Source organism: Pristiophorus japonicus, chromosome 19, assembly GCF_044704955.1.
Source record: "Pristiophorus japonicus isolate sPriJap1 chromosome 19, sPriJap1.hap1, whole genome shotgun sequence".
In the NCBI taxonomy this organism is placed as follows: Eukaryota; Metazoa; Chordata; class Chondrichthyes; family Pristiophoridae; genus Pristiophorus; species Pristiophorus japonicus.
In genome coordinates this window covers 85,935,474-85,963,287 of record NC_091995.1, presented here as the reverse complement: position 1 = coordinate 85,963,287, position 27,814 = coordinate 85,935,474, and the positions used below count along the sequence as shown (strand labels likewise).

Genomic DNA, 27,814 nt, shown 5'->3' with positions numbered 1-27,814 from the left:
ATAAATGAGGCAATTTTATTTCTAGTGTTGACTATGAGCAATGCTCCAAGAATTTAATAAATAGTTGGTAATAATTCAGCTGTGGCAGTTTTACCAGGGGGCGGTAACAGGTCGCAAATGGTTTTTGCCACCGACAGCTGCCGGGGGCGTGCATAGGGCAGCCGGCTGCTTCGGGCAATCATTAAAGGCGAGGTGGCCGAGGTTTACACAGGATATATGGCACAGAAACAGGCCATTCAGCCCAACCAGTCCATGCCGCCGTTTATGCTCCACTCGAGCCTCCTCCCGTCAATCCTCATCTAAATCTATCAGCATAACCCTCTACTCCCTTCTCCCCCATATGCTTGTCCAGGCTCCCCTTAAATGCATCGATACTATTCACATCAACCACTCCCTGTGGTAGCGAGTTCCACATTCTTGTCACTTTCTTTTGAATTCCCTATTGGAATAATTCCAGTTTCTCCAAACCTCTCCACATAACTGACGCCTCTCATCCTTGGTAGCTTTCCAGTAAATCTTCTCTGCAAGGTCCGATCTGCTGGATGAGACTTTAAACCAAGGCACCATCTGCCCTCTCGGGTGGACATAAAAGATCCCATGGCATTATTCAAGGAAGAGCAGTGAGATATCCTGGGCAACATTTATCCTCGACCAGCATCACTATCTCTATAACGTCCCCGGAAACCCACTCCTGCTGGGGTACAGAATGTAGACGCAGCCAGTTCCCGGGTGCTTGCTCTTTGTATCTGACTGGCCATTCCACCTCAAACATTGTCCCCCCCCCACTCTTCCCCCTGCCCTCCAACTGGCCCAAAGTTTGACCCGGAGCTCAACGGTCCAGGATTACTCCGTTCTGCCCATCTTCTAGTTTGAGCAGAAAGCTTATTCATAAAATCCAAAGCCTTTCCTTCCAGCCCAACCCCCTCATTTGGTAGTGAAATGAACCATAAATGGCTCTGCCTACGTAGCTGGTCAGGGTGTGTGCACCGTGGGCACGCATTCAGTTAGCACCAGACCCAGAGGTGAATGGCTGAGAGGAAGCGAGTTTAGCAGAGGACGTTAACTTTACAAACGAGAGGTCTTCGTGCATTTGTTCCAGTATTCTACTGAGAGAAAATTATAAGTGCCAGCTGCTAAATGATGCAAAACATCAAATGCGTGGTGGTGGGTGATGGGTGAGCAATCCTTGTTATTACCTCCCTGATGTTTCTACCTGTTTTATAAAAAATTAGATTTGATCTGCACTATCTAGAAGTGATCCAACCATTGTTTCCTTTCCACTCTCCCTTTCCTGAAGGCCCTGACTTGTGACTTGAGTACAGTTCCACAGATGCCAGTCGCTCTTCAGACCAAGAGACCATTCTTTAACTGTAAACTTGGTGATTGTTCAGCTATTTTGCCCTTCTCCTATTCTGGCCTCTTGTGCATCCCCCATTTCCTTCGCCGTGCCTTCAGCTGTCTGGGCCCTAACCTTTGGAATTCCCTCCTTAAGTCTCTTCTCCACTATCCTCCTTTAAGACACTCCCTAAAACTAGAGGTGGATCCAAAACTCGGCTGCCCGTGTCCCCATCACCCCCTGCGCTCGCTGACCTACATTGGCTCCCGGTTAAGCAACACCTCGATTTCAAAATTCTCATCCTTGTTTTCAAATCCCTTCATGGCCTCGCCCCCTCCCTATCTCTGTAATCTCCCCCAGCCCCACATCCCCCTGAGATGTCTGCACCCTTTTAATTCTGGCCTCTTGAACCACCCTGATTATAATCCCTCAACCATTGGTGCCCTGAGCTCTGGAATTCCCTGCTTAAACCTCTCTGCCTCTCTATCGCTCTCTCCTCCTTTAAGATGCTCCTTAAAACCTACCATTGACCAAGCTTTTGGTCACCTTATGTGTCAACTTTCGTCCAATCATGCTCCTGTGAGGCGCCTTGGGACGTTTTGCTACGTTAAAGGCGCTATATAAATGCAAGTTGTTATTGAACTATGCCAGTTATCACAGCGCCGGTTCTCATCCCACGCCCAAACCACACCCTTTCTCGCAGTTGTTAATGGAAAGTCAACAGGAATGGGAACCATGGCTGACTTTCCTTTTGGGCGTGACTGCTGCCAACAAAGAAGAAGTCATTGCGCAGTTCTGGTGCCATGTTTTATGTGTTGTCGCCGGACTTCCCAAATGAGAAATAAAGAAGCAGATTTAGAGAATTCTGTCAGAACCATCAACTTTACATAAAATTCGAACTGTGAGTTTATTTTTAAAAGTTATTTAAACTGGAAAAATCACCAGCAATATTGACTCAACCTAGTAACATTGACCAAACCTAGTAACATTAACCCTCCATTTTCCCACATAATTCTCCATCTGCCAAATTTTTGCCCACTCACTTAGCCTGTCTATATCCCTTTGCAGATTTCTTGCATCCTCCTCACAATTTGCTTTTTCACCCATCTTTGTATCATCAAACATGGCTACATTACACTTGGTCCCTTCATCCAAGTCATTAATATACATTGTAAATAGTAGAGGCCCCAGCACCGATCCCTGCGGCACCCCACTAGTCACTGATTGCCAATCGGAAAATGACCCTTTTATCCTGACTCTCTGTTTTATGTTAGTTAGCCAATCCTCTATCCATGCTAATATATTACCCCCAACCCCGTGAACGTTTATCTTGTGGCACCTTATCGAATGCCTTCTGGAAATCCAAATACACCACATCCACTGGTTCCCCTTATCCACCCTGCTTGTTACATCCTCAGAGAACTTCAGCAAATTTGTCAAACATGATTTCCCTTTCATAAAACCATGCTGGCTCTGCTTGATTGAATTATGCTTTTCCAAATGTCCTGCTACTGCTTCCTTAATAATGGACTCCAGCATTTTCCCAACGACCGATGTTAGGCTAACTGGTCTATAGTTCCCTGCTTTCTGTCTGCCTCCTTTTTTAAATAGGGGCGTTACATTTGCTGTTTTCCAATCTGCTGGGACCTCTCCAGAATCCAGTGAATTTTGGTAGATTACAACCAATGCATTCAGTATCTCTGCAGCCACTTCCTTTAAGACCCCAGGATGCAAGCCATCAGGTCCCGGGGACTTGTCCGCCAGTGGGGAACTGTGGGTGTGAGTGAGAGAAAGTGTCGGAAACTTTTTTTTTTCATTTTTGGGGGGAAATTCAATAGGCCTTCTGAGCTCCCACACCGTTGGTGCCCGGGGGAGAGTGTGCAACGCCACCGTTAGTGCTGCTCTCTCATCTTTGGGCGGTAAAACTGAATTTTGCAGTTTGAGGCGGCAGCTACCACCTGGTCTTAAAATCAGCATTCAGCCGATGTCACCGCCTCAGAAAGCGGGACTGAATTTCGCCCCCATCGGCTTTTGAAAGAATGCCGAGATAGTATAGTGTTTTTGAAAGACGGTTCCAAAGAGCAGACGTGGAGCAAAATTGGTCTCTGTGGCCTCGCCCTTCCCTATCTCTGTAACCTCCTCCAGCCCCACAGCCCTCCGAGATCTCTGCAACCTCCTCCAGCCCCACAGCCCTCCGAGATCTCTGCAACCTCCCCCAGCCCCACAGCCCTCCGAGATCTCTGTAACCTCCTCCAGCCCCATAGCCCTCCGAGATATTTGCAACCTCCCCCAGCCCTACAGACATCTGAGATCTCTGTAACCTCCTCCAGCCCCACAGCCCTCCGAGATCTCTGCAACCTCCCGCAGCCCCACAGCCCTCCGAGATCTCTGTAACCTCCCCCAGCCCCACAGACCTCCGAGATCTCTGCAACCTCCCCCAGCCCCACAGCCCTCCGAGATATTTGCAACCTCCCCCAGCCCTACAGACATCTGAGATCTCTGTAACCTCCTCCAGCCCCACAGCCCTCCGAGATCTCTGCAACCTCCCGCAGCCCCACAGACCACCGAGATCTCTGTAACCTCCCCCAGCCCCACAGCCCTCCGAGATCTCTGCAACCTCCCCCAGCCCCACAGCCCTCCGAGATCTCTGCAACCTCCCCCAGCCCCACAGCCCTCCGAGATCTCTGCAACCTCCCCCAGCCCCACAGTCCGCCGAGATCTTTGCAACCTCCCCCAGCCCCACAGCCCTCCGAGATCTCTGCAACCTCCCCCAGCCCCACAGCCCTCCGAGATCTCTGTAACCTCCCCCAGCCCCACAGCCCTCCGAGATCTCTGCAACCTCCTCCAGCCCCACAGCCCTCCGAGATCTCTGTAACCTCTTCCAGCCCCACAGCCCCTCCCTATCTCTGTAACCTCCCCCAGCCCCACAGCCCTCCGAGATCTCTGTAACCTCCCCCAGCCCCACAGCCCTCCAAGATCTCTGTAACCTCCCCCAGCCCCACAGCCCTCCGAGATCTCTGTAACCTCCTCCAGCCCCACAGCCCTCCGAGATCTCTGTAACCTCCTCCAGCCCCACAGCCCTGCGAGATCTCTGTAACCTCCTCCAGCCTCACATCCCTCCGAGATCTCTGTAACCTCCTCCAGCCCCACAGCCCTCCGAGATCTCTGTAACCTCCCCCAGCCCCACAGCCCTCCGAGATCTCTGTAACCTCCTCCAGCCCCACAGCCCTCCGAGATCTCTGTAACTTCCTCCAGCCCCACAGCCCTCCGAGATCTCTGTAACCTCCTCCAGCCCCACAGCCCTCCGAGATCTCTGTAACCTCCTCCAGCCCCACATCCCTCCGAGATCTCTGTAACCTCCTCCAGCCCCACAGCCCTCCGAGATCTCTGTAACCTCCCCCAGCCCCACAGCCCTCCGAGATCTCTGTAACCTCCTCCAGCCCCACAGCCCTCCGAGATCTCTGTAACCTCCTCCAGCCCCACAGCCCTCCGAGATCTCTGCAACCTCCTCCAGCCCCACAGCCCTCCGAGATCTCTGTAACCTCCCCCAGCCCCACAGCCCTCTGAAATCTCTGCAACCTCCCCCAGCCCCACAGCCCTCTGAGATCTCTGTAACCTCCTCCAGCCCCACAGCCCTCCGAGATCTCTGTAACCTCCTCCAGCCCCACAGCCCCTCCCTCTCTCTGTAACCTCCCCCAGCCCCACAGCCCTCCGAGATCTCTGTAACCTCCCACAGCCCTCCGAGATCTCTGTAACCTCCTCCAGCCCCACAGCCCTCCGAGATCTCTGTAACCTCCTCCAGCCCCACAGCCCTCCGAGATCTCTGTAACCTCCTCCATCCCCACAGCCCTCCGAGATCTCTGTAACCTCCTCCAGCCCCACAGCCCTCCGAGATCTCTGTAACCTCCTCCAGCCCCACAGCCCTCCGAGATCTCTGTAACCTCCTCCAGCCCCACAGCCCTCCGAGATCTCTGTAACCTCCTCCAGCCCCACAGCCCTCCGAGATCTCTGTAACCTCCTCCAGCCCCACAGCCCTCCGAGATCTCTGTAACCTCCTCCAGCCCCACAGCCCTCCGAGATCTCTGTAACCTCCTCCAGCCTCACAGCCCTCCGAGATCTCTGTAACCTCCCCCAGCCCCACAGCCCTCCGAGATCTCTGTAACCTCCTCCAGCCCCTCAGCCCTCCGAGATCTCTGTAACTTCCTCCAGCCCCACAGCCCCTCCCTATCTCTGTAACCTCCTCCAGCCCCACAGCCCTCCGAGATCTCTGTAACCTCCCCCAGCCCCACAGCCCTCCGAGATCTCTGCAACCTCCCCCAGCCCCACAGCCCTCCGAGATCTCTGCGCTCCTCCAATTCTGGCCTCTTGAACGTCCCCGATTTCCATCGCTCCACCATCGGCGGCCGTGCCTTCAGCTGCCGAGGCCGTAAGCTCTGGAATTCCCTCTCCGCCTCTCTAACTCTCTTTCCTTTTGAGATGCTTCTTGAAACTTACCTCTTTGACCAAGCTTTTAGTCACCTGTCCTAATATCTCCTTCATGTGGCTCGGTGTCAAATTTTGTTTCATAATGCTCCCGTGAAGCGCCCTGGGATGTTTTGCTACGTTAAAGGCGCTATATAAATGCAAGTTGTTATCGATGTAGCAGATATTTGGCATTTAGGGGATGACGCAAGAGCAAAGGCAAGTGGGTGTTGCTCCGACTCTACTGACTAACGTCGTGCACTTGCTTCCTGTGGGACTGACCGCAATCTGGACTCTCTTCTCTTTTGCAGAGCTGTTGGGAAAACCTGCCTTCTCATCACTTACACCACCAACGACTTCCCTGAGGAGTACATTCCGACCGTGTGAGTATCTGCCGATATCTTTTTGTCGTCTGTACTTTCTGCCCCTTACTTTGGGGACAGAGGCGTTGAATTTTCTGGGGTTGAGATCCCGGCGTTCACATTTCCGCCATGTCACACACCGCCAGTCTTCCTGTAGCTCCAGTGCTTCTGGTAATGCAGTGGGTGATTTTAACCGGTGGGAAATTGCCTCTGACCGCAACAGATTTTGAAAATGTGCCACGGTGCGCCACGTGTTTTATAAGGGCCCAATTTAAAGACAAAGGGGCCGAAATTCCCTTGCTAACGCCGCCCGTTAACGGCGAGGATGGGCGGCTAATGGACGGCAAAGGCCTACCGTCGGCGGTGAGCGGCGTCCACGCCTCACGGCAAATCGAGTTGGTCGTTGGTGGAGGCGCCAAGAGGTAACGCCGCGCCCTCTAACGTCACCCACGTGGTGACGCCATCCAGCGTGCAACAGGCCCTCTTGGCGCCACTCCCGCGATATTTGGTTTGTACGGAGGTCGAACGGCCAAGTGGCCGTACTGCCTGGGAAAAGTGGTGTCAGCATAGCGGATCTCGGGCGGAAGCGCCCAGAGAGCAAGGTAAGTTTTTTTTCTTTATTTATTACAGCTTTTATTTACTAGTTGTACCGGTGGGGAAGTGTGGGTGTGGGTCAGAGAAGCTTTCCTGTTTTTTTTTTTGCTGTCACCGTTTTCCCAGCTCGCATGCCGGAAGCCTCACATCATGAAATTCGGTCGGCTTCCTGAGCTCCCGCCCCGTTGGTCCCCGAGGTAGAGTGCTCAACGCCACTTTTAGCGGCGCTCTCTCATCTTTGGGCGTAAAAAAGCTGAATTTGGCATTTTGAGGCTGCTCCTAACGCCTGGCGCTAAAATCAGCCATCATCATCATAGGCGGTCCCTCGTATCGAGGATGACTTGCTTCCACGGCAGAAAAGGTGTTTCAATGAAGGACCTAATATTCCAGATCACGAACTACATCCTGAAGGGTGGAAGATGCCTGTGCGTGGATTTTTTTAACGTGGGGTGGCCGTTGCACACCAGCCACCACATGGGCTTGACAGAGCTAGGTTTTGGTCCAGTGGCAAGGATTACCCAAGATGACTGGAGACCTGCTCTGCTGCACGGACCCAGTGCGCACACATATCGCAGTGTGGGCTGGCCTGTGCTGCCCCTGAGCCCTCGCCTCTTCTGGGCCCCAGACTCACACCTCTTCTGGGGCCCGATCATGTCCCTCTACAAACTCTTGCCGCTCCTTCGCCCCTCCTGCTGTGCCTGTCCTGTGCCGCACTGCCTAGCTGAGCACTAATGCCTTTCATTACCGCTCCCCGACCTCACAACACCTCCTGCAGCTGCTGTTGTTGGACACCCGGCGATGCTGCAGGGCTCGGAAGCAAATTTAGGATCCGGGGCACTGTGCACCGATGATGTCATGATCTCTTGCGCCCAGGAGATTGCGGCGTTAATGGTTATTGCCAGCGCTAACCTACAAGGGACGTTCGATGGCGCCCGTACTTTCACTGCTCCCGGTCGGAATTCCGTTAACGCTCCGTTATCGACCCCGCAGGCGCAAAGGAGGCCAATTTCTCCCACAAAATCAACACCTGCCTACTAAATGGAAATCGGCCTAGAGAGGCTCCAAACTATTCGTTTCTGTTTGGACTGATGTCTTTTCCTGCTTTCCTTTACAGTTTTGATAACTATTCCACCACTGTGACCGTTGATGGTCATGTAGTGAACCTAGGATTGTGGGACACGGCAGGTCAGGAAGACTACGACCGTCTCCGACCGCTCTCCTACCCGCAGACCGTAAGAATATTTTCACAGCAAATCTCTCTTTTACTCTCTTTCTTCCTTTTACCAAACTGCCTCCTAAGAAGGTTAAGGGGTGATTTGATCAAAGTATAGAGCAGAGAAGGTTGTACCTGTCATGTATTCAACCAGCATTGTAACCCATGTATAATCTGACCTAAGTTGTACACTGTGAGAACAATGACCACTAGGTGGTGAACTTGTGGGAGACACTCCTAACCTGGACCTTCAGATATAAAAGGGGAAGCTCCACCTACTTCCATCACTTGAGTGCTATGGAATAAAGGACAGGTCACAGACTGACCTCTCAAGCATGGGCCTCGTGTGCATTTATACTGTATAGTAAGGACGTATCAGTACCTTTATAAAACACTGGTTCGGCCTCAACTGGAGTATTGTGTCCAATTCTGGGCACCGCACTTTAGGAAGGATGTGAAGGCTTTAGAGAGGGTGCAGAAAATATTTACAAGAATGGTTCCAGGGATGAGGGACTTCAGTTACGTGGATAGACTGGAGAAGCTGGGATTGTTCTCCTTAGAGCAGAGAAGGTTGAGAGGAGATTTGATGGAAGTGTTCAAAATCACGAGGGGTCTGGACAGAGTAGAGAGAGAGAAACTGTTCCCATTGACGGAAGGGTGGAGAACCAGAGGACACAGATTTAAGGTGATTGGCAGAAGAACCAAAGGCGACATGAGATAAAAGGTTTTTACACAGCGAGTGGTTAGGATCTGGAATGCGCTGCCTGAGAGGGTGGTGGAATCAGACTCAATCGTGGCTTTCAAAAGGGAGCTGGATAAGGTCCTGAAGGAATAAATTTGCAGGGCTACGGGGAAAGGGCGGGGGAGTGGGACTGACTGAGGTGCTCTTACAAAGAGCCGGCACGGGCTCAACAGACCAAATGTCCTCCTTCTGTGCTGTAACCGTTCTATGATTCTGTGGTTTTCAAGACATTATGGCGAACTGATAGAGCAGATAGAGAGAAATTATTTCTGCTGGTTGGGGAGTTTAGAACTAAGGTGCATACCCTAAAAATTAGAGCCAGACCTTTTAGGAGTGAAGTTAGGAAACACTTCTACACAAAGTTTGGAACTCTCTTCCGCAAACGGCAATTGATGCTCGATCAATTGTTAATTTTAAATCGGAAATTGATAGATTTTTGTCAAGAATATAAGAACATAAGAAATAGAAGCAGGAGTAGGCCAACTGGCCCCTCGAGCCTGCTCCACCATTCAATAAGATCATGGCTGATCCGATCATGGACTCAGCTCCACTTCCCTGCCTGCTCCCCATAACCCTTCACTTCCTTATCGTTCAAAAATCTGTCTATCTCTGCCTTAAATATATTCAATGACCCAGCCTCCACAGCTCTCTGGGGCAGAGAATTCCACAGATTTACAACCTCTGAGAGAAGAAATTTCTCCTCATCTCAGTTTTAAATGGGCGGCCCCTTATTCTGAGACTATGTCCCCTAGTTTTAGTTTCCCCTATGAGTGGAAATATCCTCTCTGCATCCACCTTGTCGAGCCCCCTCATTATCTTATATGTTTCGATAAGATAACTCTCATTCTTCTGACCTCCAATGAGTAGAGGCCCAACCTACTCAACCTATCTTCATAAGTCAACCCCCTCATCTCCAGAATCAACCTAGTGAACCTTCTCTGAACAGCCTCCAATGCAAGTATATCCTTCCTTAAATACGGAGACCAAAACTGAATGCAGTACTCCAGGTGTGGCCTCACCAATACCCTGTACAGTTGTAGCAGGACTTCCATGCTTTTATACTCTATCCCCCTTGCAATGAAGGTCAACATTCCATTTGCTTTCCTGATTACCTGCATACTAACTTTTTCTGTTTCATGAACAAGGACCCCCAGGTGCCTCTGTATTGCAATACTTTGCAATTTTTCTCCATTTAAATTATAATTTGCTTTTCCAAAGGTATTAAGGGATACGGGGCAAAGACGGGTATATGTTGTTTGATCGCAGATCAGCCATGATCTCATTGAATGGTGGAACAGGCTCAAGGGTCTCAATGGCCTCCTCCTGTTCCTATATTTCAATGGTTTGGCATAGAGTTGAGTGAATGAAAGAGTATTATTAGAGGACTACTGCTAGTCTGTTCATTTTACTTTCCTCTTTTCCAGGATGTATTTGTGATCTGTTTTTCCCTGGTCAGCCCGACTTCTTTTCTGAATGTCCGCCTCAAGGTGAGTCATGGGACGCTAGAACCTGAAGCACAGGAAGAGGCCATCCAAATGATTGTATCTGTGTGGGCCACACCAGAAAGATCGTCTCCATTCCCGATTCTCCGCTTTCTTCCCTGTAAATTTTCATATTTTCCTTTACAAACACTAGTTAGGCCACAGCTTGAGTACTGCGTGCAGTTCTGGTCACCACATTACAGGAAAGATGTGATCGCAAGGGAGAGGGTACAGAGGAGGTTTATGAGGATGTTGCCTGGACTGGAGCACTTTAGCCATGAGGAAAGATTGGATAGGCTGTTTTTTTTTCTTTGGAACAGAGGAGACTGAGAGGAGATTTCATTGAGGTGTATAAAATTATGAGGGGCCTAAATAGAGTGTATAGGAAGGACCTATTTCTCTTAGCAGAGGGGTAGATAACCAGAGAGAATAGAATACAAATAATTGCAGATAGGAGGTTTAGAGGGGAGATGAGGAAAAAAAATTCAGAGGGTGGTGGGGGTCTGGAACTCACTGCCTGAAAGGGTGGCAGAGGCAGAAACCCTCATCACATTTAAAAAGTACTTGGATGTGCACTTAAAGAGCTGTGGCCTATAGAACTACGGACCTAGTGCTGGAAGGTGGGATTAGGCTAGGTAGCTCTTTTTTGACCGGCACGGACACAATGCATCATAATTTTTCCATGATTCTATGGGTCTTGGGACGTTGTTCTACGTTAAAGGCGCTATATAAATGCAAGTTGTTGTTGTAGTGCAATCCATATTCTAATGGCTCCCTGCGGGGGAAAAATAATCTTCCTGTATATATTTCCGAGTTTACGTCATCCTGTTCCAGATTCACAACCCAGTAGAAATAATATTTCCCTATTTATTCTCTGGAACCCTTCAATAATTTTGAGAATCATTCAATTCCCCCGTAACCATTTCTGCACCAGTGAATCCAAGCCTCAACTTTCAAGCCTCTCTCGTCATAAGTATATCCTCTCAACCCTGGTACCACCATCCCATTTGGAGCTGCACTCGTCCAGGTAAGTGTTCCATCACACTCCTGACTTGTGCCTTGTTGATGGTGAAAAGGCTCTGGGGAGTCAGGAGGTGAGTTACTTGCCGCAGAATACCCAGCCTCTGACCTGCGCTTGTAGCCACAGTGTTTATGTGGCTGGTCCAGTTCAGTATCTGGTCAATAGTGACCCCCAGGATGTTAGAACATAAGAAATAGGAGCTGGAGTAGGCCATTCGGCCCCTCGAGCCTGCTCCGCCATTCATTGAGATCATGGCTGATCTTCTACCTCAACTCCACTTTCCTACACTATCCCCATATCCCTTGATTCCCATAATATCCAAAAAGATTGATGGCGGGGATTCGGCGATGGTAATGCCGTTGAATGTCAAGGGGTGGTGGTTAGTCTTTGGCTTGTTGGATGATGTGTATATAACACCAGCTTCACCCTGCACAGTCCCAACCATCTGACCAAATCTCTGAACTGAGAAATGTTCTGTGGAACCACTTCCAACTCCTTTCAGTAGCTATCCTCACACATTTCCCACATTCCCTTGGTTGCCAGGCCTACGCAATAGCTCATTAGCCGTGGAGCTTCTTTGTGGATGCCTTAATTTGGTTTTCCAGGCAAATTGACAAAGTGTAAAGGCCCCCAATCACCTCCATTTTAAAGTTCTCATCCTTGTGTTCACAGCCCTTCATGTCCTGCTCCCCCCCGCCCCCCCCCCCCGCCCTCCCCATCTCTGTAACCTCCTCCAGCCCCACAACCCTTCAGAAACCCTGCGTTCCTCCAACTCTGGTCTCCTTGTCCTTTATTCCACCACATTCTACCCTACGTGAACTAGAGGTGATCCAGAACTCAGCTACCCATGTCCTAACTCGCACCAGGCCCCGTTCACCCATCACCCCCTGTGCTCGCTGACCTACATTGGCTTCTGGTTAAGCAATGCCTCGATGTCAAAATTCTCATCTTTATTTTCAAATCCCTCCATGGCCCCTCACCCCCTCCCTATCTCTGTAATCTCCTCCAGCCCCACAACCCACTGAGATATCTGCGCTCCTCTAATTCTGCCCTCTTGAGCATCCCTGATTATAATCGTTCAACCATCGGTGGCCGTGCCTTCTGTTGCCTAGACCCCAAGCTCTGGAACTCTCTGCCTAAACCTCTCCGCCTCTCTAGCTCTCTTTCCTCCATCAAGACGTCCTTAAAACCTACCTCTTTGACCAAGCTTTTGGTCACCTGCGCTAATTTCTCCTTATGCGGCTCGGTGTCAAATTTTTATCGCTTAATACTCCTGTGAAGCGCCTTGGAATGTTTCACTATATTAAAGGCGCTATATGAATACAAGTTGTTGTTGTTATTGGTTGCCATGCCTTCGGCTGCCTAGGCCCCTAGCACAGCAATTCCCTCCTTAAACCTCTCCCTCCTCCTTTAAGACCCGTTTATCCTGAATCTCTGTTTTCTGTTAGTTAGCCAATCCTCTATCCATGCTAATATATTACCCTTAACCCCATGAACTTTTATCTTGTGCAGTAACCTTTTATGTAACATGTTATCGGATGCCTTCTGGAAATCCAAATACACCACATCCACTGGTTACCCCTTATCCACCCTGCTTCTTACATCCTCAAAGAACTCCAGCAAATTTGTCAAACATGATTTCCCTTTCATAAAACCATGCTGACTCTGCTTGATTGAATTTTGCTTTTCCAAATGTCCTGCTACTGCTTCCTTAATAATGGACTCCAGCATTTTCCCAACGACCGATGTTAGGCTAATTGATCTACAGTTTCCTGCTTTCTGTCTGCCTCCTTTTTTAAATAGGGATGTTTCATTTGCTGTTTTCCAATCTGTGGGACCGCCCCAGAATCTAGGGAATTTTGGTGGATTACAACCAATGCAGCCACTATCTCTGCAGCCACTTCTTTCATGACTCTACGATGCAGGCCATCAGGTCCAGGGAACTTGTCTGTCTTTAGTCCCATTAGTTTACTTCTACTTCTTTAGTGATAGTGATTGTATTAAGTTCCTCCCTCCCTATAGCCCCTTGATTATCCACTATTGGGATGCTTTTAGTGTCTTCTACCGTGAAGACCAATACAAAATATTTGTTCAAAGTCTCTGCCATTTCCCTGTTCCCCATTATTAATTCCCCAGTCTCATCCTCTGGGGGACTAACATTTACTTTAGCCACTTTTTTCCTTTTTATATACCTGTAGAAACTCTTACTATCTGGTTTTATATTTCATGCTCGTTTACTTCCATAATCTATCTTCCCTCTCTATGTTCTTTTCTGGCTTTTAAAAGTTTCTCAATCCTCTGGCCTCCCAGACGCTTGTCAGGGAATTTCTGCCAGGGCACTCCTCCGATCTCCCACCGCCAATGGCCTGAAGGACGGGTTGCACCGTAGTTCCACGGGGTTTCCGCCAAAGTCACGGTGGGAGATCGGAGGAGTGCCCTGGCAGAAATTCCCTGACGAGCGTCTGCAATGGTGATGACGCTTGCCTTTAGGGGAAGGACACTGGGGTTGAGATTCGCCTCGCGGGTCAAGACTTGAACGGATCTGAATATCCAGCCGGGCGTATGTCGAGCGGCCCGCGTGCCCAAGGCGGATTTCCGACCCAGTGTCAGAAGTCGAGACAAAGCGAGCCCCAGGGAATCATAGAAAAGTACAGTACGGAAGGGCCATCGTGTCCGTGCCGGCCGACAAAGAGCTATCCAGCCTAATCCCACCTTCCCGCTCTTCCCTGTAGGTTACGGCACTTCAAGTGCACATCCAAGTACTTTTTAAATGTGGTGAGGGTTTCTGCCTCTACCACCCTTTCAGGCACTGAGTTCCAGACCCCCACCCCCCTCTGGGTGAAGAAATTTCCCCTCAAACCCCCTCTAAACTTCCTACCAATTACTTTAAATCTATGCCCGCTGGTTGATGACCCCTCTGCTAAGAGAAATAGGTCCTTCCTATCCACTCTATCCAGGCCCCTCATCATTTTATACACCTCAGCCTCCTCTGTTCCAAAGAAAACAAACCCAGCCTATCTAGTCATTCATAGAATCATAGAAATGTACAACACGGAAGGAGGCCATTTCGGCCCATCATGTCCATCATATGCAGGTGTGTTTTGCACTCGAGATGTGTCAATCTTTGCAGGGAATCCACTGACATAGGAGAACCAGTAAACCACTGGTCTAATCCACTATCCCAAGCTGCTAACTGTTTCTGTTCAGCATTTTGTTGAAATGGCTTTCAGTTTATTTGTTTCAATTTGCATTGAATGCTTAGAAATCCCCAGCCCTTGTAGGCAGGAGAGGAAGAAAATGCAAATGCTGGATGGAATTTGAATGCGAGTTTTGGCCTGTCTTGGTTCAGTCCTCTCACATTATTTCTTTGCGGCAGGCAAACCAACCCACTTACTCCCAGCAGGAAGGCAGTGACAATTTGGATGACTGCGGCAGCGTGTTACTCGAGGAGGAGGGACTTCAGTAAAGAGGAGAGGTCGGAAAGGTTAGGGCTTGTAAGGCGAAGAGGAGGCCTAATCGACGTTTTCAAGCTGGTGAGAGGATTTGATAGAGTAGACAGAGAAAAATGGCGAGCAGCTCAATAACCAGACGTCAAATCACTGGCAAAAGATCTAGAGAAAGAAAGGCTTGCATTTATATAGCGCCTTTCACAACCACCAGATGTCTCAAAGCCCTTTACAGCCAATGAAGTACGTTTGGAGTGTAGCCACTATTGTAATGTGGGAAACACAGCAGCCAATTTGCACACAGCAAGCTCCCACAAACAGCAATGTGATAATGACCATATAATCTGTTTGTTAATTGAGGGATAAATATTGGGCAGGACACCAGGGAGAACTCTGCTGCTCTTTTTCGAAATAGTGCCATGGGATCTTTAACATCCACCCGAGAGAGCAGACGGGGCCTCGGTTTCACGTCGCTTCCGAAAGACGGCACCTCCGACAGTGCAGCGCTCTCTCAGCACTGCACTGGAGTGTCAGCCTGGATTTTTTTTTTTTTGTGCTCAAGTCCCTGGGACTTGAACCCACAATCTCCTGACTCAGAGGCAAGGGTGCTACCCACTGAGCCACGGCTGACACTGACAGAAGGGAGATGAGCAGAGTTTTTGTTCATTCAGAGTTGCCGTGATCTGGAACGCTCGACCTGAAATAGAGGTGGAAGATGATTCAGTAAGTAATTCTAAAAGGGAGTTGGACAGGTACTGGAGGATGAGGAACTTACCAGGTTAAGGAGAAAAAGCGGGGAAGTTGGACTAAGCATGACTGCTCTTTCACAGAGCCGACACAGGCACGACGGGCCGAATAGCCTCCTTCTGTGCTGATTCAATGAACAGGAGCACAGATCTCAGAGGTTACCAGTCTGTTCCTGTTATTTTTTTTACTCTAAACTATTTTGTCACGTCGCTATCTATTTTGTGCAGTAAACTATTGGCCTTATTCTCAAAAGGCTGCAGCCTGGCATCCATTATAATGCAGTTCAATGGTACATCACCGAGCGAAAAATTAGGCATCGCGTTGTTGAATAACTGGCCATGCAAAGTCCCGCAGTTTCGAACACTCGGAAGCCATGAATTTGAGTAGGAGGTGGAGATGGCTGCGCTCCTCTAATTGTGCCCTCTTGAGCAACCCTGATTATAATCGCTTCACCATCAGTGGCCGTGTCTTCTGTTGCCTGGCCCCAAGCTCTGGAACTCCCTCCCTAAACCTCTCCCGCTCTCTATCTCTCTTTCCTCCTTCAAGACGCTGCTTAAAACCTACCTCTTTAACCAAGCTTTTGGTCACCTGCGCTAATTTCACCTTATCAGACGCGGCGTCAAATTTTTTATCTCAGAATACTCCTGTGAAGCGCCTTGGGACATTTCACCATGTTAAAGGAGCTATATAAATACAAGTTGTTGTTGTAATGAATCTTGATTTCAATAAGAATGAGGATATAGGGAGAGGGAACATGCAGAATTGCAAATTTGGATTCTAGTGAAAGCAAGAGAGGAAAAATGAAATGGTCAGACATACTTGCCTTAGAGGGCGTGCAACGAAGGTTCACTCGACTGGTTCCTGGGATGAGTGGATTTCCCCTATGAGGACAGATTGAGCAGACTAGGCCTATATTCCTTAGAGTTTAGAAGAATGAGAGGTGATCTAGTTGAAACATATAAAATTTCTCAGGGGTTTGACAGGGTTAATGCTGAGAAGATGTTGCCCCTGGCTGGGGAATCTAGAACCAGGGGTCACAGTCTCAGAATAAGGGGTCGGCCATTTAGGACTGAGAGGTGGAGACATTTCTTCACTCAAAGAGTTGTGACTAGTTGGAATTCTGTGCCCCCAGAGAGCTGTGGATGCTCAGTCTTTGAGTATATTGAAGAAAGAAGTTGATAAATTCATAGGAATGAAGAAATTAAGGGATATGAGGATAGTACGGGAAGGTGGAGTTGAGGTAGAAGATCAGCTATGATCTTGCTGAATGGCTCGATGCCAAATGGCTTACTCAAGCTCCTATTTCTTATGCTTTCATGATCACCTGTCTGATGCCGAGCCTTCTTCAAGTTTCCGTACCAGGAATGTTGGAGAAGTCTCAGAGATTCCCCAGATATGATACAAATAATAGACTAGATTTTCCATCCATTGACTAAGAATGGATGACCGTGCCATCATGTGAATGGAGCACAACACGACCTTCCATAGTAATAAAGACAGAAAATGCTGGAAATACTCAGTGGGTCAGGCAGCATCTGCAGAGAGAGAAACAGAGTTAACGTTCCGGGTCGACGACCCTTCGTCAGAACTGGAAAAGTTGGAGATATAACAGGTTTTTAAGGAAGTGCAGGGGGCTGTGAAAGGGAGGAGGGGAGAAAAGAATAAAAGGGAAAGTCTGTGATAGGGTGAAAGGCAGGCGAGATTAGAGAGACAGAATGGATGATGGGCAAAACTGAGATGGCAATGGCACAAGTTAGGAAACAAAAGATGAGTCTAGATGGGGTATGAATGGTGGAATAATTACCAGCTGCCCTGGGAAAGAGAAAAAAAGAAAGGTGGGGGGGGGGGGGTTTGTTAAACAAAAAAGGAGGCAAGGGAAAAAAAATATATGGGCAGAGGTTATGGTCTGAAATTGTTGAACTCGATGTTGAGTCCAGAAGGCTGTAAAGTGCCTAAACGAAAGATGAGATGCTGTTCCTCGAACTTGCGTTGAGCTTTGTTGGAACAGTGTAGGAGGGAGAGGAGGGAGAGGTCAGAGTGGAGTGGGAATTAAAGTGACAGGCAACTGGAAGCTCGGGGTCATGCTTAAGGACTGAACAAAGCTATGACTTTCCATAGCTTTGGTGTACAAACGCAATACCTGTACCTCAAATGGAACCACGTTGGGCCGATGCTCTGTACCAATAAACCAGCACTTGCCCCCTTTTTTTTCCTTTCTCCTTACACAGTGGTACCCTGAGGTGAAACGGCATTGCCCCAACTCCCCCATCATCCTTGTGGGCACGAAGCTCGACTTGCGGGATGACAAAGAAACCATCGAGAAGCTGAAGGAGAAAAACCTGGTGCCCATCAGCCAAGAACAAGGTGCACAGACAGCGAAGGAGATTGGTACATGACATTTTTACATAAAGCTTGTTGGCACATTAATTTGACCAATGGCCGTCTCATGGGTAGTGACATATATCAGATCGCACTGCCAATAATGGGATATGGTGTGTCTCGTCCCCTGAACAAAAAGCTATCAATCAAGTTCAAGATGCAAATCCTTGTTTACAAATCCCTCCATGGCCTCGCCCCTCCTTATCTTTGTAATCTCCTCCAGGCCCACACCCCCCCGAGATGTCTGCGCTCCTCTACTTCTGCCCTCCTGAGCATCACTGATTATAATCCCTCAACCATTGGTGGCCGTGTCTTCTGTTGCCTGGGCCCCAAGCTCTGGAACTCCCTGCCTAAACCTGTCCGCCTCTCTTTCAAGGCGCTCCATAAAACCTACCTCTTTGACCAAGCTTCTGGTCATCTGCCGTAATTTATTCTCGTGTGACTCAGTGTCAAATTTTTGTCTTACAACGCGCCTGGGTGCTATATAAATACAAGTTGTTGTTGTCACTTGATGAACAAATGTTCACATTTCCTCTCGGGCTCGATACCCGTTCATGTTTTTACGAGGCACAATTGGATTAGCCCTGGACCACGATCTCCTCATAATATCTGATCTGCAAGTCAAAAACACTGCATTTACGCTGTACCCTGAAAATCATCTCCTTCACCACACCCCCAACACCAACACCAGTGCTCCATTTTGCAAACAGCTTGATCTAGAAATTCAGCAGCGCGGCGTCCCTTTTTACGGGCGCTAAATAGCCCCCTAAGCCTCCGATAGGACGGTCAGGAAACCCATGCTCATTACAAGCTGGAAGTTCACTGCCTGCCATATTGGTAAAGGACAATACATTGGTGCTGTGTCCACACCTGAGACTTTGGGATCTTTGCCCGTTTTAGGCCCCCTTTGCAAGACTGGTCTACCAATGGGACTATCTTAAATATGGACCACCTGTTGGACCACAACCAACAAGGTAAGCTTTTACAAAATACTTACCTGAATGTGGGGACGGGAAGAGCAGGAGTGCTGCTCCTGACCTCGCGTTCAAAGAACGTGGACCGCCGCTGGTCTCCGCCAGCCCCTCCCACCCCGCCGCCCATCGCTGCTCACCCCTCGGCCCACTCGGCCCCACCTTCCCGGTCTCCCTCCCTTCCTCACTTACCCGAGGGCCACTGCTCAGGCAGCTCAATCGCCTCAATGTAAACAAGGTCCAAGACCGTCGGAGGGGGCACCTCGGGCATCACCATTCATGGACGGTTCCCTGCGCAGCCATAAAATGGGCACACCCAAATCTCGTGGCCCTTCTATCTTATCAAGAGTTAGTTCGGAAACGCCCGCATTATGCTAATTTTACAAAGGCCTGCTCACTGTAGTGAGCCTCACTCAATTAGTGGCAATGTCACTGCATTGTATGCACCTGTGAGCATGCTCACAGGTTTGTGGGGCTGTTCGAGAGGTGGACACCAGAGGGACTGGAGTGCATCATCACCCCCGGCAACCAAATTTTAATTTGATTTTATATGTTTTAAAGTTTAATTTGTTTTAATTGCCGGGTTTTAGTGTCCCCCTCCCCTTTTATAGGGGGCACTTGTATATATATTTGTGGTTTTAGTGCCAAAAAAAAGCAAAAAGACACAAAAAAAAACCAAAAAACAAAAAGGCACTTGTAAACTGTTTGTCGTGTCCCCTCTTTAATTTTAGGGGGCACTTGATTTAATGTTTATTTATTGTTTTCTACAAAAAGAGTTGTGGGGCTGTTGAGTTGGGAGTCTGTCATGTGTAATGTGATTGTTAAACCTTTACTAATAAATCAACTAGTTCTTAATAGCAATGTGTTGCTATGAATTCTTAAGCAAAGACCCCATGAAGCAAATACATTACAGTCGCTGGACTAATAATCCAGAGGCCTGGACTAGCGATCTGGAGACATGTGTTCAAATCCCACCACGGCAGCTGGGGAATTTAAATTCAGTTAAATAAATCCTGAATAAAAAGCTAGTCTCAGTAATGGTGACCATGAAACTGCTGGATTGTCGTAAAAACCCATCTGGTTCACTGATGTCTTTTAGGGAAGAAAATCTGCCGTCCTTACCCGGTCTGGCCTATATGTGACTCCGGACCCACAGCAACGTGATTGACTCTTAACTGCCCCTCTCAAATGGCGGTTCACCACCTCCTTCACAAGGGCAATCAGGGATGGGCAATAAATGCTGGCCTTGCCAGCGACACCCACATCCCATGAATGAATTTTTTAAAAACTCACCAGCTGATCATATCAGGAAATCACAGGCATGTTGCCCACGGTCATCCACATCGATAAAGAAAAGTTATTTCTGGAATGTAGGGAGAAAAGCTAAGCAAACGAAAAAAAACAGATGGCATCAGTTCAAAATGTCTGCCTTTTATTACAGGAGCTGTGAAGTTTATTGAAAGCTCGGCCTTCAAACAGAAGGGCCTCAAGACAATATTCGAGGAGGCCATTCGGGCTGTGATCTTCCAAGCAGTCAACAAACGAAAGATACAGTGTCGTATTCTATAGACTAACTATAGGTAATTATTGGTGGGTTAAATCCACGGCAATTTCTGAGAGGTTGGGCACAATAATGGAGTTGCAAATCAATTTTTTTTGCCAATCTTCTCCCCTCTTACAGCAGCTTACAGCACAGAAGGAGGCCATTCGGCCCATCGTGCCTGTGCTGGTTCTTTGAAAGAGCAACCCAGTCAGTCCCACTCCCCCGCCCTTTCCCCATAGCTCTGCAATTTTCTCCTCTTGTCCAATTCGCCTTTGAAAGTTACTCTTGAATCTGCTCCCATCGCCCTTTCAGGCAGCGCATTCCAGATTGTAACAACTCGCTGCTTAAAAAAGTGCTCCTCAGCTCATCTCTTTTGCCAGTTATCTTAAATCTGCGTCCTCTAGTTACCGAACCTCCTGCCACTGGATCAACTTGATCAACTCTGATCAACACCCCTCACGATTTAGAACACCTCTTCTCCTGAAGGTCTTGGGGATGAAGTCCCATGGGTACTGGATCTCTCCTGTATGTCTCCCAAGTGTCTATTCTTCATATGTGAGACAGTAGCTGGTTGGGTAGACGTCACTGTCCCTTTTACGCACCAGATTATCAAGCATGTGTTTGGAGCCCTTTGTTCTTTAATCTTTATTGTTTTTGGGGGGTGTGGTGGAGCATTTGACCTGGCAATTTCAGTAAGAAAAGAAAACAGAGAAAGACGTGCAGCCTCCGGACGACCCAAAGCGCTTTACAGCCAATGAAGTACTTTTTGAAGTGTAGTCACTGTTGTAATGTAGGGAACGCAGCGGCCAATTTGCGCACAGCAAGCTCCCACACACAGCAATGTGATAATGACCAGATTATGATAAGGCAGACATTGATGCGGAGATTCAACATCGCCTCCAGTGCACCAGTGCATCCTTCGGCTGTCTGAGGAAAAGAGAGTTTGAAGACCTGGCCCTAAAATCTACCACCAAGCTCATGGTCTACAGGGCTGTAGTAATACCTGCCCTCCTGTATGGATCTGAGGCATGGACGATGTATAGAAAGCACCTCAAGTCACTGGAGATATATCACCAACGATGTCTCCGCAAGATCCTGTAAATCCCCTGGGAGGACAGGCACACCAACATCAGTGTCCTCGTCCAGGCTAACATCCCCAGTATTGAAGCACTGACCACACTTGATCAGCTTCGCTGGGCAGGCCACATAGTACGCAAGCCAGATACGAGGCTCACTAAGCAAATGCTTTATGCGGAGCTCCTTCATGGTAAACGAGCCAAAGGTGGGCAGCGGAAGCGTTACAAGGACACCCTCAAAGCTTTCCTGGTAAAGTGCGACATCATCACTGACACCTGAGAGACCCTGGCCGAAGACCGCCCAAGGTGGAGAAAGTGCATCCGAGAGTGCGTTGAGTTCTTCGAGTCTCAACGTAAAGAGCGTGAAGAAGTCAAGCGCAGACAGCGGAAGGAGCGCGCGGCAAACCGGCCCCACCCACCCCTTCCCTCGACGATCGTCTGTCCCACCTGTGACAGGGTCTGTGGCTCTCGTATTGGACTGTTCAGCCACCAGAGAACTCACTTTGGGAGTGGAAGCAAGTCTTCCTCGATTCCGAGGGACTGCCTATGATGATGAATGACCAGATAATCTGTTTTGTTATGTTAATTCTGGGATAACTATTGGCCAGGACACCGGGGATAACTCCCTTGCTCTTCTTCAAAATAGCGCTATGGGATCTTTTACGTACACTTGAGAGAGCAGACGGGGCCTCGGTTTAACATCTCATCTAATCTCATAAGAACAAAAGAACATAAGAAGTTGGGGCAGGAGAAGGCCATTTGGCCCCTCGAGCCTGCTCCGCCATTCAATAAGCTCATGGGCTGATCTTCTTCCTCAACTCCACCTTCCTGCACTATCCCCATATCCCTTGATTCCCTTAATATTCAAAAATCTATTGATCTCTGTCTTGAAAGGCGCTGTATAAATGCAAGTCTTCCTTCCTTCCTTCCTTCCTGCCTTCCTTCCTTCCTTCCTTCCTTCCTTCCTTCCTTCCTTCCTTCCTTCCTTCCTTCCTTCCTTCCTTCCTTCCTTCCTTCCTTCCTTCCTTCCTTTCCTTCCTTCCCTCCCACCCATCAGGAGAGGATGAAAGAAAATCGATAAGAAAGCCAACCTCTATGTCAAGTATTTCCAGTCATATCTCTTGCTCTCTCTATATTTCCAATGCAGATTTAAACAGTGCGAAGCCATGATGTGCTCGAATGGGATGGAGCAAGTGCATCTTTATGACGAGAGGACTGGGCTCGCGTTATCACTACAGGCTACTCTTATCGAGTCTTTCATTGGATCAGCGGCATGAGGGGCAATCCAAGCTAATTGGCCGCTTAACTGGAACTACTTTTGTGGACCATGATGAGGGAGAGCAGACATTGATTTTAACTTTCTTTTCTTAAAGGAAGGTTAATTTGGAGGAGGGCACGTCTGATATCTCCAGGGCAGTGCCAGCGGGGTGATATTTGGTTCTGCCATCCCTTTATTTTTGGGCGGCTGGGCACTGCCAGAGCACCAGGGCCACTCCTGGGCTTTCCTGAAACAGGTGGGCACTTTGGACCACCTAATTTTTGGGCCCCTTTCAAAATGGAACCGGCTGCATCACAGGTGTTAACAAGGGGGAGGGGGGAGCGTGGGGTTAAGGCCTCTGAGTCCATTTTGAGGCCCTTAGCCGTCCGTTAATGCCAGGCTAAGGCGGTGAAAAGCAACCCCGGTACGTGTGCATGGACCCGGTGATGTGACATGACGGTGCGAAAGTGGAGAATGTGGAGCTAACAGGGTCCGTCTTAGCTGCCCCAAACTGTCCGCCCGACAGAGGATTGACCCTGAAGGCAGCTTTCCCCCTCTACTCCTGTCACTGTTTACGTGCATTGGGAATGTTTGCTCACATCCCGCCTGAAGGTGGTCTTGAGCGGAAGACCACCATGGAGTAAGACAGGGTGACCTGAGCCGCGAAAATTCATTCCCGCGGAGCCTTCCTTCATGAATCTCTGTAATCTCCTCCAGCCGCCTGCCCCCCCGCCCCCCTCCCCCCCCCCCCGCGAGATGTCTGCGCTCCTCTAATTCTACCCTCCCTGATTATAATCGCTCCACTATCGGTGGCCGTGCCTTCTGTTACCTGGGCCCCAAGCTCTGGAACTCCCTGCCTAAACCTCTCCTCCTCTCTACCTCTCTTTCCTCCTTCAAGATGCTCCTTAAAACCTACCTCTTTGACCACGTCACCTGCGCTAATTTCTACATACGCGGTTCGGTGTCAAATTTTTTATCTCATAATACTCCTGTGAAGCGCCTTGGGACATTTCACTATGTTAAAGGCGCTATATAAATACAAGCTATTGTTGTTGCTTTTGTTGTAGTGCATTGATCTGATTTTCGAACCTGCATCTCGAATTCCTCATCCTGCTTAATGTTTCTCTGCATTCAATCAATATTTCTTTCACGTGTGTATAAACAGCTCCCACCTTTAACTTTATCACCCAGATAGGTCCTTCGTCTACATGTTAAGACTGGCTTACCTGGCATTTGAAAATGTATGATTCTTTTCTGTGCTTCTCTAATTTATATTTTTAAGAATCGTATCATCTTACAGCATTGAAGGGGGCCATTTGGCCCATCGTGCCTGTGCCGGCTCTTTGAAAGAGCTCTCCAATTACTCCCACTCTCCCCCGCTCTTTCCCCATAGCTTAGCGAATTTTTCCTTTTCAAGTCCTTATCCAATCCCCTTTTGAAAGTTACGATTGAATCTGCTCCCACCATCCTTTCAGGCAGCGTGTTCCAGATCACTGTATTAAAAATGTTCTCCTCATCTCCCCACTCATTCTTTTGCCTGTTACCTTAAATCTGTGTCCTCTGGTTACCAGCCCTCCTGCCACTGGAAACACTTTCTCCTTATCTACTCCAACAAAAGCCTTCATCATTTTGAACACCTCTATTAAATCGCCCCTTTTCCTTCTCTACTCTAAGGAGTACCATGCCAAGAACTGAGACTTAATATCATCGTACAATTATAGAAATCTGCCGTCGTTACCCAGTCTGGCCTATATGTGACTACTGACCCACAGTCAATGTGGTTGACTCTTAACTGCCCCTCTGAAATGGCTGTAGTGGAGTATTTAAAGTAAACACTCAACACCAGGTCTGAGTTCGAAGATTCAAGTAGTCTTTATTCGCACCGGTGGGGAGACCACCTGCTCTCTGTCTGCAGCCAGGCTTCTCCGATGATACAAAGCAACCTTTTATACACCTAATGATGCATGTCAGCCTCGTGCACGATCCCCCCCCATGCCGTTTAATTGGCCCAAAGCCCGCGTGCACAATCGCTGCTTGACGAATTCCCTTTCACGTCACACAATCATTGGCCTATGTCTCACACCAGATGGAGTTTTTCCAGTGTGCCACCTTTGACCCCCCACCCTGTTTAACTGCCTCTCTGGGCTTCCTGTGGTTCAATACTTTGGCTATTTGTAATTGTCTTCAGGTTATACAGCTTGCAACAATTAATCATTCCCACATGTTATTTCCCTTTTAACGCCTTTAGAAAGTTGACCACTACAAAAGCCTATGTCAGCTCATTTTAATTCTGAGATCCCATCTTAACCCTTTAATTATAACAGAGCTCGGAAGCCCCACTTCATGGCCCAGCGAGCCACTCAGTTGTATCAAAACCGCTTCGACAAAGCCAACGCTGTGGGAGAACCTTCACCAGACGGACTGCAGCGGCTCACCACCACCTTCTCGAGGGCTGGGCAGCAAATGCCGGCCTTGCCAGCGACGCCCACATCCCGTGAACGAATACATTTTTAAAAGAAGCATTGACTTGCCTTGGCGCTCCTGTTGAAATCGTGATATCTCTCCCAGACTTCCTTCCTGTTCCTTCTGACCAATTGAGTTCAAGTTGCCCCGGTCTATCAAGTCTCACTTATTCCCTTCCTCCCCAAACAGAGGCCGTCTAACGGAACCACCTCCGTGCCCCAGTCAGTCGAACAGGCTTTCGAAGCATTTTGTGGTGCCATTTTGTTGTTGGTGGAGGTACGCTGTGGTTGGCTCAATACTGTATCCATCAATTGCATTGGTTAAGGGGCTCCTCCGCAAGTGTGAAGGTGTCATCGTGGACGTTGTGACTGGCGTGGTTTCGTATCATTCGCGCATTAACGTTCGTATCTAGAGCTGATCCGAAACTCGGCAGCCCGTGTCCCAACTCGCACCAAATCCCGCTCACCCATCGCCCCCTGTGCTCGCCGACCTACATTGGCTCCCGGTTAAGCAACGCCTCGATTTCAAAATGCTCATCCTTGTTTACAAATCCCTGCATGGCCCTCGCCCCCTCCCTATCTCTGTAATCTCCTCCAGCCCCACAACCCCCCGAGATGTCTGCACTCCTCCAATTCTGGCCTCTTGGGCATCCCTGATTATAATCGCTCAACTATCGGTGGCCGTGCCTTCTGTTGCCTGGGCCACAAGCTCTGGAACTCCCTCCCTAAACCTCTCCGCCTCTCTACCTCTCTTTCCTCCTTCAAGACGATCCTTACAACCTACCTCTTTGACTGAGCTTTTGGTCACCTGCCCTGATTTCTACTTATGTGGCTTGGTGTCAAATTTCTATCTCATAATACTCCTGTGAAACGCCTTGGGACGTTTCACTATGTTAAAGGCGCTATATAAACACAAGTTATTGTTGTTGTATCGTGCAAGAGAGTCGGCAGCAAAGTTAGCCACACCTACCACTTTAATCGGAGGGAGGGGGGTCACTAAATTCTACTAGAATTAGAGTAGCCTTTTTTCTCAATGAGGAAAATATGGCCCAGCATGTTATAGTTCAAAGTTCAACAGTTAAAGGGTAGGAAAGCCCTATGGCTTAGAGTGCAACTAACCAGTTTGCCCAATCTCCTTACTGATCCTATATGTGTATAATATTTCTGTACAAATATGTGTAGCTCTACTGTCCATATACTCGCCCATGAAAGTGTGAAGAAAATGTATGACTAGCCCATTATGGTCTGATCCTTCTCTTGAGAAATTTCATCAAAAAATGTTTGTATCTTGAGTGCTAAATGCTTCACCATTTTATTCCTTGGATTTGTCATGTGTTTACCCGTGGCTTCTTGAAATAAAGTTTACGTCAAAATTAAAACAGTCATCAAATATTCAATACAAACGCAAAATGCTGGAATCTGAAACAAAAGTGCTGGAAATCTCAGCGGGTCAGGCAGCATCTGTGGAGAGAAACAGAGTTAACGTTTCGGGTTGATGAACCTTCGTCAGAACTGGAGAGTGTTCGAAAAGAACAGATTCTTAAGGATCACTGAAAGAGGGAGGGGAGGAAAGAACAAAAGGGATGGTCAGTGATAGGGTGGAAGGCAGGAGAGATTAGAGAGACAAAAGGGATCAAATATTCATTGCTGTGCTCATCAAGAGTGTATAGCTCTTGTGTCAGCTGTGGCTCAGTGGGCAGCACTCTTGCCTCTGAATCAGAAGGTTATGGGTCCAAGTTCCACTCCAGAGACTTGAGCATGAAAATACTCCTGTGAAGCGCATCTTTCGGAGGAGACATTAAACCGAAGTTCCGTCTGCTCTCTCAGGTGATGTAAAAGATCCCATGACACTATTTCGAAGAAGGGCAGGGGAGTTATCCTTGGTGCCCTGGGCCAATATTTATCCCTCAATCAACATCACTAAAAACAGATTATCTGGTCATTATCACAGTGCTGCGTGTGGAAGCTTGCTTGTGCAAATTGGCTGCTGCGTTTCCCACATTACAAAAGTACTTCATTGGCTGTAAAGTGCTTTGGGACGCCCTGAGGTTGTGAAAGGCGCTATATAAATGCAAGTCTTTCTTTTTTCTTAATTCAAAGTTAATTCATTCAAATTATGTATTTTATGGCACTAAGTCTCCACTTTGCTGCGATATTTGCGTTGCTTGATTATTGGGTAATTCAACATGTATTTGGCACAAGAAACGACTTTGGATGATCGGGGGGAACAAGTGTACAACACCTTGAGCTGAAACAATGACTGGTGTGGTAGACCATCCATTATATTCGTCCACCTTCTCATTCATAGCTGCTGAGCTAACCATCATCCTAGGCAGTCCCTCGGAATCGAGGAAGACTTGCTTCCACTCTTAAAATGAGTCCTTAGGTGGCTGAACAGTACAATACGAGAACCACAGTCCCTGTCACAGGTGGGACAGATAGTCGTTGAGGGTAAGGGAGGGTGGGACTGGTTTGCCGCACGCTCTTTCCGCTGCCTGTGCTTGGTTTCTGCATGCTCTCGGCGATGAGACTCGAGGTGCTCAGCGCCCTCCCAGATGCTCTTCCTCCACTTAGGGCGATCTTTGGCCAGGTGTCAGTGGGGATGTTGCACTTTATCAGGGAGGCTTTGAGGGTGTCCTTGTAACGTTTCCTCTGTCCATCTTTGACTTGTTTGCCGTGAAGGAGTTCCGAGTAGAGCGCTTGCTTTGGGAGACTTGTGTCT

General features: G+C 48.5%; 1 protein-coding gene across 1 annotated transcript; it reads left to right on the top strand.

The window, feature by feature from the left end:
* Nucleotides 1–1,137: 1,137 nt before the first annotated feature.
* Nucleotides 1,138–25,257, top strand: LOC139230006 (ras-related C3 botulinum toxin substrate 1-like). The gene is made up of 7 exons (XM_070861721.1): nucleotides 1,138–1,175; nucleotides 6,109–6,180; nucleotides 7,868–7,985; nucleotides 10,133–10,195; nucleotides 17,632–17,791; nucleotides 20,195–20,333; nucleotides 24,955–25,257. The coding sequence occupies exons 1-6, from the start codon at nucleotides 1,138–1,140 to the stop codon at nucleotides 20,320–20,322; spliced, it is 579 nt and encodes a 192-aa protein (XP_070717822.1). The 3' UTR covers nucleotides 20,323–20,333; nucleotides 24,955–25,257.
* The last annotated feature ends 2,557 nt before the right edge of the window (nucleotides 25,258–27,814 follow it).